Source organism: Hemibagrus wyckioides, linkage group LG18 (assembly GCF_019097595.1).
Source record: "Hemibagrus wyckioides isolate EC202008001 linkage group LG18, SWU_Hwy_1.0, whole genome shotgun sequence".
Classification (NCBI taxonomy): Eukaryota; Metazoa; Chordata; class Actinopteri; order Siluriformes; family Bagridae; genus Hemibagrus; species Hemibagrus wyckioides.
This window is the reverse complement of record NC_080727.1, coordinates 23,726,694-23,741,628: the sequence shown is the minus strand read 5'-3', so window position 1 is coordinate 23,741,628 and position 14,935 is coordinate 23,726,694. Positions and strand designations below refer to the sequence as shown.

Sequence of the window (14,935 nt, the reverse complement as noted above, 5' to 3'; positions counted from 1 at the left end):
CAAAAGCATGTAAAACCTCACCTTAGAACTTGGTTGTGGTGTGACTACAAGTTCCTTTCTACTGTTAGTGAATGTGGTGGTCGCTATGGTGGTGCTGCAGGTTTCAGTGCTGGATGGTGTCTGACCAACAGAAGACTGCTGCCTCTCTGGACTATTAGGTGTGAGGGAAGGTTGAACAGGTTGGCTCGGAGAAGCACCTTTGCCAGGAGCCACCGAAGTGGAAGACACTGAAATGTCCTCTCTATTGCCAGACATATTAGAAGTCTTTTCACTGTCAACTATGATGAGATGCATGCTGATGGATTGGGTTTGTGTTTCAGCTGGAGTGCAGGGAGCAGATGAAGAGGAAGGAGCAGGAAATTGTGGCACATCTGATACTTCTGGGGCAGTCTGCAGTTTATGGGTGGGAGGGGGTAGCCAGTCATAGGCTCCCAGAAACTCCTGTGACCTGACGGGTGAAACAGGTGTAGGAGGTTCAGAGGATGCCCTCTGGGATAGAATGGTAGCCTTCTGAGCAGACTCAGCTAACGCTAATGCCAGCATGCGGGCAGTGTTCTTTGGTTGGGGAGGAGGAGGAAGTAGAGACACAGAGCTGACTGGAGCAGTGCTGCTCGGTGAGTCCAGAGCTACAGCTCCTAGGGAACAAAACAAAGGGTACTAAAGTTGAAGAAAGATAAGTTAAGCATCAAGAGTAGAAAATAAAAGGGGGAAACGTTAAGTAAACACTACCTACTGAAATGTATTTACTTCAAGAGCAGTCATGCACAGTGTTAAAGGCAAAAACCTGGCAAACTAACCATGAATACAAAGCAGTTACTGTATCACCTAAAATCCTACTGAATCACAAGTTGGTAAAAAAAATTAAAAAATAAATCAAGTTTGACCAATCTTACCTGGTTGTTCCTGAGCACTGATTTGTTGTGATGCATCCATCCCTAATGCCTCTTTATTCTCACATGAAGCAGATTTAGAGAGAAGCTCTAGCTGAATAGCTTCACTTAGAGGCAGATCAGTGGATTTAAAAGACAATAGGCTAACTTTGGCTGGAGAATCCTGGAGAGGCGTCAGAGAAGTTGTAGATGGCTGGTGCTCAGGGCTCTCTGTTCCTTTACTGACTATGCAGATATCAGTCGGTTGAGATATATGTAAGGGTGGCAACACTGCAAACTTTTCACAGCTGTCAGAAGACTGGAACATAATTTTCTCAGAAGAGTTAGAAACACTTCTAAAGACTGGACTGAGATCAGGAGACTGCTGAAGGCTAGTAATCTTCGGTCTGACAGGCGAGACTGGCTCCGAGTCGCTAGCACTGCCAGGACTCCTCTTGAGACTTACAGCTTCGGTGTCAGGGGAAATGGCAGAGCTTTCTGCCAAGGGCAAACTGCATTGGAAAGACATAGGGTCAAAGTCCAAAGTGGCCATGCCAATGTCAGGGGGGCTCAAATCCACATCATCAGTAGAGCGTGGTGGGGAAATAAGAGCTGGCACACAGATTGGGCCATCATCCCCTTCACTATCTCCACGGTCTATATTATCGTAAGAATTGCAGTGCTGCCGGCTGTCCATTAGGTCACCATTAAAGGATGTGGAAAGGGCATCACTACTGGAGCGTGGCCTGCGGGGCCGGTACACTTTAGACTCTCCTAGAATCAAACAACAGACATAACTTTAGACCCTCCCATTTTTATAAAAAGACATGAACACCAAAACACTTTCTAATTGCATTCCTGAATTACCTTCAACATTATGCAGTGAAGTGAGGGATTCCTCACTCTTAGCAGATCGAAGAGTGCCAGTATCTCCTCTGCTTCCTCCTAATGCCATGGCTTTCAGTTCATTAGGTTCACTTGGGTTCCGGTGCAGTTTGCGCTTAGATGTAGAGGAAGACTTGCCGAGGTTAAAAAATGACCGCCAACTACCAACAGGTGACTTCTTTGATTTTATAGGCTGCCTTTTTCTATAGAAAAAAAAGGAATAACATTTTATAGATTAACATTTACAACAAATTTACTGACAAACAATCACACCAAAACAACACCTTACAGAAGAAAAATATTTGAAGTTATTTACTTTGACAGTAATTCAGCATACCTTTCTGTAGGGAATTCAATGACTGTGTGGAATTTGCCTTGTAAGGCTGCAGGACCTTCTCCCACTTCAATATACTTGCTATCTGCAGTAACAGGAGAGTTGATCTGAGCTTGTGTGCGTGCCTGAGCTTCCTCTAATGTAAGCAGCTTGGTGGAAGGTGAAGGTACTAGCAGCGATTTAGGACGAGACAAAGAGTTGTGACCTGCAGAGACCGAGACGAAGAACAGAACACATCATTTAGTAATTCATCAATTCCGTATCCAAATATGTAGAAACATCTTTGCTCGTACATACCAGCTCCTTCTCTGATCAGTGAACTCAGCTTAGGGCTGAAGAGAACGTCGACATGATTCAGGATGAACTCAACCACCACTGACTGTATTCGTACTTCCATGAAGGCAGCTGTTCCACTGAAGCATGCAGACTCGATCTGCTTAGACCTGATTACACAAGAATGAGCAGTTCAATAATAAGAAACATTAACTCGATGTAAACTCTACAAAGATTTAAAAACATTATTAAAGCTTACCTCAATAGGTTGGGGGCCCAAACAATGGCCAAATTCTTACTGTGCATGTTGGTCACATAGCTAAATGCCGCTAGCCGTGACAAATGCCTCATCAGAAACTCCAGGGTCCTAAAACAGTTTAATTACAATGAATTCTTCATCAGACTCATAAGCCAATACTGCATAAACCTGATATTCTTCTATTTTAAGAAATCAAATTTATATTATTTCTAGATTTAAAACCAAACACAATTCAACAGATACTTCAAGGTTCATGCCTCTGTAAATCTCCTTCAATATCTATACTGGAATCGTATTACAAAGTATTATTAATTCTAAATTTTAGTAGATGAAGTAAAAGACAAGTGTTGGCACAGCCTGCAGGGGGCGCTGTACCCATTCTTCAAACCTGTAATGCGGAGGAGGCAGCTGCTGGATTACATCATGTATTTTGATTAGCCTCTCCTCATCTGTAGCTGCTGAAACAGCCTCCTAAACAGGGGGATAAAATTAAGGGGAAACAAATTAATGCCACTATTGTTTGGATTAGAATGGTCACCCTGTCTCACCCACTTTAGTCATGCCCAGCCCACACTAGGTGCAACTTTCACATTGCTATGCTGGGCCAAGTATACAAAGCAAAAGCCTCAACCCCACCTTTAATGGTCATCTCTGTGTGAATGTTGTCATAGCAACCACACAAACCTTTGAGGTTTAATTACCCCTGCCTTTTTCCTACATGCTTTTTTTTTCTAAACATGTAAATGTTTCTTTACATATTTACAACTCTTTACATATGCCCTATCTATAAAAATACAAAAAGCCCAACATTTTGCATATGTAAATCAGTGACACAAGCATTAATATGAAGGCCATTCCTTTTTGTGTAATAGATATAGTCTGTTGTTTTAAACCATACACTAAACTAAACTGCATTTATGTGTATAAGTGTGACCTGTGGACATCACTGCTGTCTCCATTTAGGAAGCGCTTACCGAGAATTTCTCATAAAGTTGGTAAGTGAGCAGTGGGTTAGGCAGCTCTCGGAAATAGAGCTTGCACAGTGAGCCCACACAGTGGATATCCTGGATATAAACATCTTTGGTTAGATCTGGGATCTGCTCAGAATCAAATTCATGCCTAAAGAGGAGAGAAAAACACCACAAAATACATTACACATGAATTAATGGAGGTTTATATTATATACACCTATCAGGCATAACATTATGACCACTGAAACGGACCGTGACTAACACTGATTATCTCCTCATCAACAGTTTTCTTTGGGATAAGTTCTCTCTTATCTTATAATGGCACCTGTTAGTGGGTGGGATATATTAGGCAGCAAGTCAACATCTTGTCCTCAAAGCTGATGTCAGAAGCAGGAAAAATGGACAAGCGTAAGGATTTGAGCAAGTTTGACGAAGGAACAAATTGTGATGGCTAGACCACTGGATCAGAGCATCTCCAAAACTGCAGCTCTTGTGGGGTGTTCCCGGTCTGCAGTGGTCAGTATCTATCAAAAGTGTCCTATAAGTCCTCTAAGTTGCAACTGTTATCTATTCTGTTAACTGCTCAGAATTTTCTCATACATCTATTCTGCTAAAGCACATGTTCAGATGACATGCTGATTGATTTAATTGAAACTGGTCCATGTCAGCTTGAGTGCACACTCATAAAAGCAAAAAAGCGGGGTGTACCCAATACTAAGATACTCAAATTAATTAAAATATTCATGTAGATAAAAACGTCCTACTTTTCACTCAAGTTGTTGTCAATAATATATTCTGTAATGAAAAACACTGTATTGAATTAGATAACTGATTAATTAGTTAGGACTTATATCCCTAAAGAACTCAATTCTTAAAAATATCTCCACTGTCAACAGCTTTGATATAAATCTTTCTAGAATAAATGCACACAAGTACTATTTTTCCCTTGATTTTTACGTCAGTGTGTTACTTCCTCACACATACCGGAGTTTCTGGATGTTCGATGCGATCCCAGAGAGCCGATACATTCCATCCACAATGCCATGCTTCTCAATGAACTCTGTACAGCTCTTAAGCACCTGGGGGACTAAGGGTGGAGATTATGAGTTAGTCACATAGTGTGTTTTAATAAATTTTGGTTCAGTCACTGGATAGTACACCTATACCCTTAGAAATACAATGTTCATTTGCATTTGTTTATTTGGCAAATACTTTTATTCAAAGTTACACAGGAAGTACACAAAGAATACCGAATACACAGACAGAATACAATCCAAGCTCATGGAGTTAAAGGAGCCAACAATGATACACAGGTTGAAGTTCAAATACTCTGGAAGAGGGGCTGTGAGGGGCAGTATAATATACCTGATGTATGATCTTTCAGGTCAGGATGGCAGTACACAAAAATAACAATAATAGTTATGTTTGTAGCAACAAGGAACAAACACCATGGACATTAATAGCAGTACAGTAAAGTATTACCACTATTTATTTCACAGTGCTGTTTAATTCTGTTATAACACCATCATTGGCTGACTACTGCAATGTTAAATTTATTAACAAAATGAAACGTCACACATTGTCTCACTTATGATATAAAGTCATTCTCTCATCGGCCTTACTCTGTTTTCTCACGTTCTCTCTCTTGCTGTATTGGACTGCTCTCTCTCCCTCTCTCGTAAAATAAAATAAAATTAAATTAAACTAAAAGTAGAGATTAACTCTGCAAAGTAAAGCGACTATAACACTAAGTGCTTACAGAAACGTCTTTCACAAATTTTACATAAAGGTGTCAGTGCTTTACTTTTATAAACTTTTTTAAATTTGCTGTTAAACAAAAAGAGTGCACACTTTCTGACCAATCCTATACCACCACACTGTCCTATCATTTTCTAAGAGTATGTCCAGCTGTTATTCAAATCACAGGTCATTTAAAAAAAAAAAAATTAATAATCAACTTTGGGATTCTGAAGTAAGTTTGCTTGCCCTGGTAGCCTTGTAAACTACATTAAACTGTGTATTATCTGTGTATAAATGATTTTATTTGTTTGTTTGGATATGTCTGCAAATGAAGAAAGACATTCTTTCAGATATCGCAGTATACAATACATAGAGCATTTATTGACTAAATGTGAGAGGCAAAGAATGCTGTCCTGATATGATTAAGCAGTCTAAACAGTCCAGTTTAGCAAACTAGGGACCTTTTTCTAACAATCAAGAGTCTGGTAACTCGGACAGATCGCAGGCCTCCTTCTTAACCTTGCAACATTTTAGTCAAGCAAGAACACGGAAGATAGACATCCCTGCCCTGGCCTCCTATTTCCTAGAAAAAATGACCCTTGTGATGAGAGAGTCTCAGAAGCAGCTGTTCAGCAGAATTCCTGACAGTGCAGTTGAAAATTCTCAGGCAGGATAAAACCACTTCTACACCAACTCACACATTCCCATAAGGAAAAGAATGTTGTATTCTCTTGGACTTGGTGTAAACATTGTAAAATGCATAAACTGGTGAGGCCTTCTCATTAGAGGGATTAAAGGGAAGTCTAGTCATAAATATATGAAGCCAAAATAGAGAGTTAGAATAATGTGCTGGTGTAATTTCCTTACAGTAATTGTTCTGTGAGTTCAGGGTCATCATTCTGTACAACAACAATAACAGGGAAACACTGCACTTTTACGTATATACGTGCACACACATGCACAGACCCAGACCATAGATATCTCAGCGGCTGTGAAGGGTTAACCCTTAACTCTACATAACTTGCCGTATAAAGTCAGAACTCAGTGACTTATCTCAGTTTTTGAAACCCAAACCTGATAATGAGCAATAAAATTTCAGAACCTTTTTTTTCTTCTAAGAACAAACTTATCTCTGGTATATTTTGTGTTATATAAAATGTGTGTGTGGTGTTGTTTTTTTTAAGAACAGTGTCCAAATATCAACCAGCACATTCTTTACCCTTGAACTGTAATCATCTTTGGAAATCCAACCCAAATTGTGTGGCACAGTTTGAAAGGAACCAGCAATAGCTGAAGGTGGATTCTAGAGTCAAACAAATAGAGTAGTGTTGATGGCTGCCAGGGAGCTTTGAATCAGTAGAAGAGAAATCTCCAGACACTGGCTTCCTAAACCAATTCAAGCTGACCTTTACACCCTCTTAAGCCGTAAGTTGCTGTGGCAACCGAGCCAAGCAGGCAGAGCCAGCACGGTTGCTGGGGGTCATTGAGCGTGACTTCAGGCCACACAGACAGCGTTTACAAACCAAAGCTGGAAACCAGCCAAGGCTTTCATAAGGCGGACACTGTGGCCTCTATTTAACCCGAGGAACGAGCAAGAAAAAAGGACTCACCATCATGGCCGGAGTTGAGGAGGTGTTCTCCCAGGTCACAGCCGAACACCCTCTCTCTGAGGATCCCTCGCTGCTTCAGCTTCTGCTTTGTGGGCCGGGACTTCATGAAGGTGCGCAGGAATGTGATCAACTTCCCGTGCTTCTTGGATACTGAAGGATAATTTGAGACCATATACACTATTATACACCAACAGCAAAATAATTAACCAGCAACTAGCAAGATTTTTGCCATCTCAAAATGTACTGTATAAAGCACTACAAAATCCTGGTGCACCAAGTCAACAAATGATATTTCTTTGGTATAGAAACAACTGTTCTATCATTAATTGTTCTATTTTTCTCTCATGTGATAGCAAGATATCACCACAGCCTGCTCTGCTAGCTTTAATATAACTCACTGTATGATGAAAAAAGAAAATATTTTAAACATTTACTAAACATCCAATAACACAGTCTTAATTTTGAAACAAACAGGACAGACATGAATGGGTCACACACTGCTCCCTGTTTACTCTGAAACCTGCTGCCCACTTCACAAACTCCTGCTGTCTTTAGCAAGTCTTTGGTGTTGCAGGAGATTTCAGCCATGGAGCATTCTGTTCCCAAATCCACCAGCATCACATGAGCTTTAGTTTACTTGGTGTCACCACTAATAATATTTTCTAAAAATCTAAAATTTAAACTTGAAAACACCAATTCTGATATAAATGGCAGATTTATTCCCTTATGGCTAATAATTACAAAATAATATTCTGTATTTCAAAATTATAAATCTACTATAGGACCAAAATAAACATTTATAAAAGCTTGTGGTAAGAGCGAATAAAGATTACAGCATGACTCTATTCTTTGTTGTTCTGTCAAGAATAATCCTCAAATCCTCTATTTCCACCTTGCTAGCAAAACCAAACAAAATTAGTGCAATCAGCTAATGGTGGATCCAAATATCTCTAATGTGGAGACTTTATACTTCCACTTTCATAATGTTTAGGCTTTAGTTAGATATTGTACAACTGGCAGTGCAATACTGGGTGGAGTGGTCCACTTCTCACTCTCTGAATTCATGATGTAAAGGTCATATCGTGCCAGATGAGCAGGAAGAGCCAGCAGCTCTCATTCTGCTACATCCTACATCCTTCCAAACAAGTACTCCAGCACTACTAAGTGCTCCCAGGGGCTCAATCATGAAATGACCTACATGGTGCATGGTTTGGCCACCAAGCTGCACTTTCTGGGTATTAGTCTCATTAATATGTGAATAAAGCTTTGCTTTTCTCTTGAAGCAGCAGTGAAGTCTTCATTCGAGTCAGTCTTCTGTACAGCATTCACTCACATTAAGTGCTGACTGTCATTGCCATGCATATTAAATCCTGCAGCCTGGGCCATATAAAACAAATGAGAAACACTGAGTAAACAGAGGGGAAAAAAGGGCTGCGGGAATCATGAACAAAGAAATACCACAGAAAATACAAACAATCTTTCTGAATTAGAACCAAACTCAACACAAACTTGAGTTCTAAGTCCTAAAAGTCCTTATTCTCACATTCACAGATGTTTTTTTGGAGCTCAATCAACAATTTCAGTCTATAAGGCCTTCTCGGCTCTGTTTCGTTTTCGAATACAGAAAAACACTCCATGGACAATCCAAAAATCCGTCCGGATCTGGAAGGTGTTTGAATCATAAAAATCAGCTGCTGCTGGAAAAAAGGGAGATCATGAACAGCTGGAGGAACTGCTGAGATGAATGCTGCTAACATATGATGGATTCACACCACTGAGGGTGAGGTACACCAACACACAGGAAGTCAGACAATTCTCATTATATGCCATCTCCTCTTAAGTACCACCGAACACCTCAACATCATTTTAGACCAACAACACAGTCACCTCCAGAATTATTGGCACCCTTAGTAAAGGTACATTAAAAAGAGTAGAGAAGACAAATTCACTTAGTCATTAATCAACATGGGGAGAACAAAGTCAACAAAATAGCTATAAATATAACAGATCATTTTTACATTATTAACAGTAAATGATCTATAGAGAGTCAAGGAAAAATCAGGTGGAATTCAGAGGAAATTCCCACAAGGCTACCTTAATATGAAAGGAAATTCCATCCTGAATTAATCTTTATATAAACATGTGACCTTCAAGTGTGTCCAAGATTTATTTAGTAATGAAAGTCCAGGTTGATATCTTTTTACTTTTAGGCTTTAATCTTCCTTTGCACTTTTTTGTCGATGGCTTTCCTACAATACCCACAATGCTCTCTGACTACTTTAGAATATTGGTGCAGTGAGATTTAGCATCTGGTTCTTCATCTCTTTAGCCTGTCCATCTCTCTCACCTCCTCAACTGTACACTTATTTCGAACAGATCAGCTTCCAAAACTTCATCGGTCATGATCATATTCTCCAGCTCCATCGTATTTATCACGTTTCTCATCTTGTAGGTCCATAACTAGCCCAGTAGGGTCTCCACAGTAACTCAGAGCAGTATTTTTGTCTAGCTACTCGCTGTCTCCGGTACTTATACACGAGATTTCTGATTCATCTACTGTTTTTATATCTCTGAATTAAACACCACTCTAACTGTACTGGTGACATCAACATGACAGATAACCACTAGCTTTGCACAAGAATAACAAAAAATACTGCTTGAATTCACCAGAATCGCTGAAATATTTCGGTATAAACACACTGAATGTGCTTAATGGTAGAGTTTTCCCTTTAAGGACGTTACGTAAAACCTCAACGGACAAAACAGGAAGATGTGTGCTCAGGATCATCGCTGGTATTTTATTTTACTGTTATGGCAATATCCCAAAGCCACTCTGACACTTAACCAGACACCTGGTCTGCAAAGAATTTGCTCATCAAAAACTTGAATGTAAAACAAACCAGGCATTTCCTGTCCTACTTTTTAAGAGCCAGCAGAGCCATAAATACGGAATTCACAGATCTTTCACAGACGACCTAAAAAAGACAAAACACACGTACATTAAGGGACCAGAGCAGCTATAGATATAGCTATAATGTGTGTGTGTGTGATTCTGTCCCAGACTCTACCTATTCCTGGCTGATGAGACACAGACATATGACAACTTGGACACAATAATAAATAGTACAACGCTGTAGTACAAAAATGGGATACAAAGGTTAAATGGAGAACAAAGGTGTGACTCAGTGTCACACTGCTTTATAAATAAATGATCTAATTTATAATGCAGTATAGTCCTTCAGCCAAGACACAGTTAACTGCTGTGAAAAGTCTGACCACAGTAGACAGAATATATATATATATATATATATACATTCACTGCATTAAAGAGACATTGTTATTAAGGCTTGTGTTAGAAATCTGGTTTTAACACAATGTGAAGAATTATGAGCACTTAATGTCCAGAAAATATAGAAATGAAGACAGTACAGTCCCTCAACTCCATTAGACATTATACATAAAGTAAATAAATAAAACTCAACATTCACCAGTCACTTACACTTTCTAAGAAATATACTGGGTCTTTAAGCCAAACTATTCTTAAAAATAATAATAATAAAATATTAAGGTACTTAAATGGACCTTTGGGGCCACAATTGCACATTTAATGATATTTTAGACTTTAAATATCTTTAAATTTATGCAGCTGATGTATTCTAATAAGGAGAGGTAGAGTTTAGTAGCTGGTTTATGAGTGAAAATAAGACATGTAGGTAATGAGATGGAGGAAAATCATCTATTTGTATTTTTTTTGTAAACAAGTAATTAGAGTCAATTGATATTTCACCGGTTTCACCAGAGGTCAGTACAAAATGACCTGAACATAACTTATGCTCATGTAATATGTGTATATTTATAAGCCAACAGTAAATATGACCATTTTAATGAGAAATGGTACTTCAGGGCAAATAAGTCTGTCTCTCTCTCTCTCTCTATTTCTCTCTCTCTCTTTTCATCACGGCCATTCCCAGGAAATACTTTTAGACATTGGACACACGCCATGATGTTGTCATTATAAATCAAAAACAGTTTAATAATCTCAATAACATAACGCGATAAATAGTCATTAACTACAGACAAGAAACCATTAGCAAGTCGCTAAACTCCCCTCTAAAACCCGCCCAGATTTAGCAGACTCAATATTCGTGACTCTAAAATAATAAATCCTTACCTCAGGAGGAAATCGAGAACTGTGACTTAGCTCTGCGTGTAAAACGACATTTAATCCGAGAGAGAGAGAGAGAGAGAGAGAGAGAGAGAGAGAGAGAGAGAGAGAGAGAGAGAGAAGCCTGAACTTCAGTTAAGTTTCAGTCGGCAGCACGAGCTCATTTCAAACCCGTCAGCGCGTCACGCGCACACTCCCTTCACTTCTCCTCACTCAGCTCACACAGCGCGAGCGTCTTGGGGGAGAAAAATTCCCCTCGGTGAGCTTTTACCCCTCTCACATTTTCCTTCACAGTTGTCCTGCCTCCCGGATCAGCTTTCAGCCACCAAAACCAGTAACCGATACGGAGCGAGTGAAGTGAACCGAGTCGTTCTCACGGCGGTTTCAGCCCGCGGGGCTGTGTATAAAAGCTACACGTTTAAACACGGCGGAAAATATAATAATTTTCATGTGGGGAGAAATATTTATCTTCTTTACACACATCACGGAACACACACTCATTACACCCACTCTGTGCTGATAAAGAGTCGAACTGCTTTGCATTGTGAATGAGCGATAATGAGTGAATCGATTCTGAAGAACCGATTCTTCCGATTCTTTAATATCTAGCTTTAAATCACAATAGTGAAACTGTGTGCTTATCTCATTTATGAACATTTTTTTCATAAATCATTCACCAAAGCATTAAACAAAAATGCATTAATGAACATCTATATAGTTATTTAGTTGATTTCAGCTTCAAATCATCAAACTGGAGAAGATTACTGTCAAGTTTGATTCATGTAATTATTTTAACTACACACCAATTGTAATAAGCTAATTTGCTTTTTATCAATATTCTGAAAACAAACAAACAAAAACCTATCAAAAATAAATCCATAAATTAAGGCAAATAATACTAGCCGTTGAATTAGGACAAAGATAATGGCATTATGTAAATGGGGTTATAATTAGTGTGTGTGTGGGGGGGGCGTCACTAAATGCAAATCTGCATCTAACTCAGCTTTACTCAGCGATATGGAAATGTTTCTGAACTTCAGATGGGGGAGTGGGATGAAAACCTTTACACACAACTGGACTGATGCAAATAAGCTACATGCAAAATACATACAATATACTGTCAAAAGTTTTGGGACACCCCTCCAAATCATTGAGTTCAGGTGTTGTTTTTCAGGGGTTGGGCTCGGCCCCTTAGTTCCAGTGAAAGGAACTCTTAATGCTTCAGCTTCATACCAAGACATTTTGAACAATTTCATGCTCTTTGTGGGAACAGTTTGGGGATGACCCCTTCCTGTTCCAACATGACTGCCCACCAGTGACCAAAGCAAGGTCCATAAAGACATGGATGAGTGAGTTTGGTGTGGAGGAACTTGACTGGCCTGCACAGAGTCCTGACCTCAACCCCACAGAACACCTTTGGGATGAATTAGAGTGGAGACTGTGAGCCAGACCTTCTCGTCCAACATCAGTGTCTGACCTCACAAATGTGCTTCTAGAGGAATGGTCAAAAATCCCCATAAACACACTCCTAAACCTTGTGGAAAGCCTTCCCAGAAGAGTTGAAGCTGTTATAGCTGCAAAGGGCGGGACAACTCCATATTACATTCATGTGCATGTAAAGGCAGATGTCCCAAAACTTTAGTGTATAAATAACCGATAAAAAAAACAAGTGATAAAAGTAAAAATAATTAGATGTGTGGAATAGTAACTACCGCTCCTTCCATCATCTCACTATGCACGAATACACATGTTTGTCTTTCTCTTGCTCCAGAGTTATTAATGTCATGCCTACACCTAATCCTAACCTTGACCTAATAAACAAAAACTTTTTTTGTCCCTTCATTTTTTGGACCAGCCAAATATCCCTTCAAGGTCAAGACAGTCAGATTTTTCCAGATGTTGTGGAGACATTTGCCCCACACTGAGATCGAAAAAACACAGAAGACTTTTTAAAATACCTGTATAGGCATTTGGATTTCTATTCTGATATTATTCTTAGTTTTCTGCATTCTACATAGATGAAACGAAAGCAATCCAAAGTCAAAAGGTTTTCGTTCAAGACCCTAACATGTTTCTTGTAATGGAATATCACAGTGTTGATGCGGTGGATATGTGGAAACTGCTTACACGATTTTTCAGCACACACACACACAATTCCTGCACTGAAGCAAAAACAATTCAAGCACTAAAACACGTTTTATAGTGTTTACAGCAGCAGTGAAGGGACAAAATTTCTGTACAATTTAAATACAGTTTAAATATTAAACAGAATTGAACACCATCCAATAACCTGTGCTAACTAGTAAGTATTAACAGACAACAGGAGAAGCGTGTGTGCTTAAAAACATCACTAAAAGTAACATCTGTGGTGTGGGATAGGCGGAGGAAAAAAGAAAGAAAACGCGAGTGAGTGTGTGTGTGAGAGAGTGTGTGTGTGTGTACACATATGCATGCAGCATGCAACACTAGCGTCTCTGATCCTTTTTTCCGATTCACACAATTCCAAATGTTCACAGTGGAGGTCTGTACACAGTGTAAGCTTTTACTTCACATACACATTGGGGACAGGTCAGGCAGGAAATGGACAATACCTCAGAGAAAGAAAGAAGACAGTTATTACTACATGTCTCATAAACTCAGCTGTCTTGGCTTGTTAACCGAGCCAGCTGCCCTTTGCTCTTGTGAGAGGAAGACACTGGTGCCCCACCAGGAAGTTACAGATCCAGGGAGAGATAAACTACATCTGGATTAGCACCTGCTATGACTGAGGACTAAACTTATTCTAAATGAGGTTCCAAACTAAACTCTTTGGAGTGTGTTTGTGTGTTTTATGGGCAATTTCAGAATTAATGGCCACTCTTTGTGAAATGTATGTAGTGCCTTTGTAGGGCCAAAACACAATTCTAAAAATCATCAGCAACCCAAAAAGAACAATTATTTAAACCTTCTCTGAACAAATAGCCAGAGAACCCCTTGTGGGAAAAGGTAACTGACCACAATGGAAGCTCTACTTGCGAAAACACAGCAGTCCAACTTATCTGATGAGTTGCAATCGATGCATCAGCATAAATTTATGGCCATTATAGACATATCATATTTTTGATAGTTTTATTCTGCTTGCCAATTAAAACATCCTGGACCTGGTCCCGGTCCAACAGAATCAAGAGTAGCCCAAGGGAACGATTGTTAATTAACCACTGGCATGTTTTCATGCTGTAAGAGGGTATTTCAACAAACATTCCAATGGGGTGCATGGCCGAAGTTTGGTTTTCAATGGACTCTTAGGAGGTCCTTAGGATGGACTCTTAGGAGGAGACTCTTATGGACTCTTATTTTCGAACCTTCACAACCCCGAGAGTCAACAAACTGTGTAGTTCTGACATTTTCATCTTTGCTTTCTTTTCCACCGTTTACTATTCCTCACACTGTTTATTTCCTGCCAAAACTGTACTAGTCTTCTTAAAACTATTAGCTGATTTATGTCAGTCACCAACCACCTGTCTCTTCTGTGTTGAAAATCGATGGTTATGAATAATATAAATTTCTTAGTTCTACCCCTGGGAAGTAGGATGTGGTTATATAAGCTCTGGAGACTGACTGGAAATATATTAAGGATGTTGAGTGGAAACCTGAATCATTATCTCTACTGTTTATTTTAAATACCATTTTCAGTATTAAGATTATTTTGCAAAACACGACAAGAAATTAAGCGAAGCCCGTTTCTGTACATGAGCCTCTTTCTAAGATCTGCCATATGTTCATTCTAACCAGGCAAAGAAAACCATTTGTTTAATCATTAACACAAGACATAAGCCTTAAGTAAATAAAT

The 14,935-nt window shown here is 39.3% G+C and overlaps 1 protein-coding gene across 6 annotated transcripts in view; it reads right to left on the bottom strand.

Annotated features, from left to right (window-relative positions):
- The window catches only part of arhgap32b (Rho GTPase activating protein 32b), a 111,702-nt gene that overhangs the window by 4,425 nt on the left and 92,342 nt on the right, over nt 1–14,935 (bottom strand). For 5 of the 6 annotated variants that reach the window (XM_058416142.1, XM_058416144.1, XM_058416143.1 and 2 more), the window contains 10 exons: nt 6,942–7,091; nt 4,576–4,678; nt 3,595–3,739; nt 3,009–3,091; nt 2,621–2,728; nt 2,386–2,531; nt 2,092–2,293; nt 1,737–1,957; nt 894–1,643; nt 22–635 (listed from right to left, as the gene is read on the bottom strand). In XM_058416142.1, coding sequence (XP_058272125.1) covers nt 22–635; nt 894–1,643; nt 1,737–1,957; nt 2,092–2,293; nt 2,386–2,531; nt 2,621–2,728; nt 3,009–3,091; nt 3,595–3,739; nt 4,576–4,678; nt 6,942–7,091 — 2,522 coding nt within the window. Of the gene's footprint in view, nt 1–21; nt 636–893; nt 1,644–1,736; nt 1,958–2,091; nt 2,294–2,385; nt 2,532–2,620; nt 2,729–3,008; nt 3,092–3,594; nt 3,740–4,575; nt 4,679–6,941; nt 7,092–11,112; nt 11,785–14,935 lie in introns of those variants that run through there. The other variant, XM_058416147.1, reaches the window with a different exon arrangement.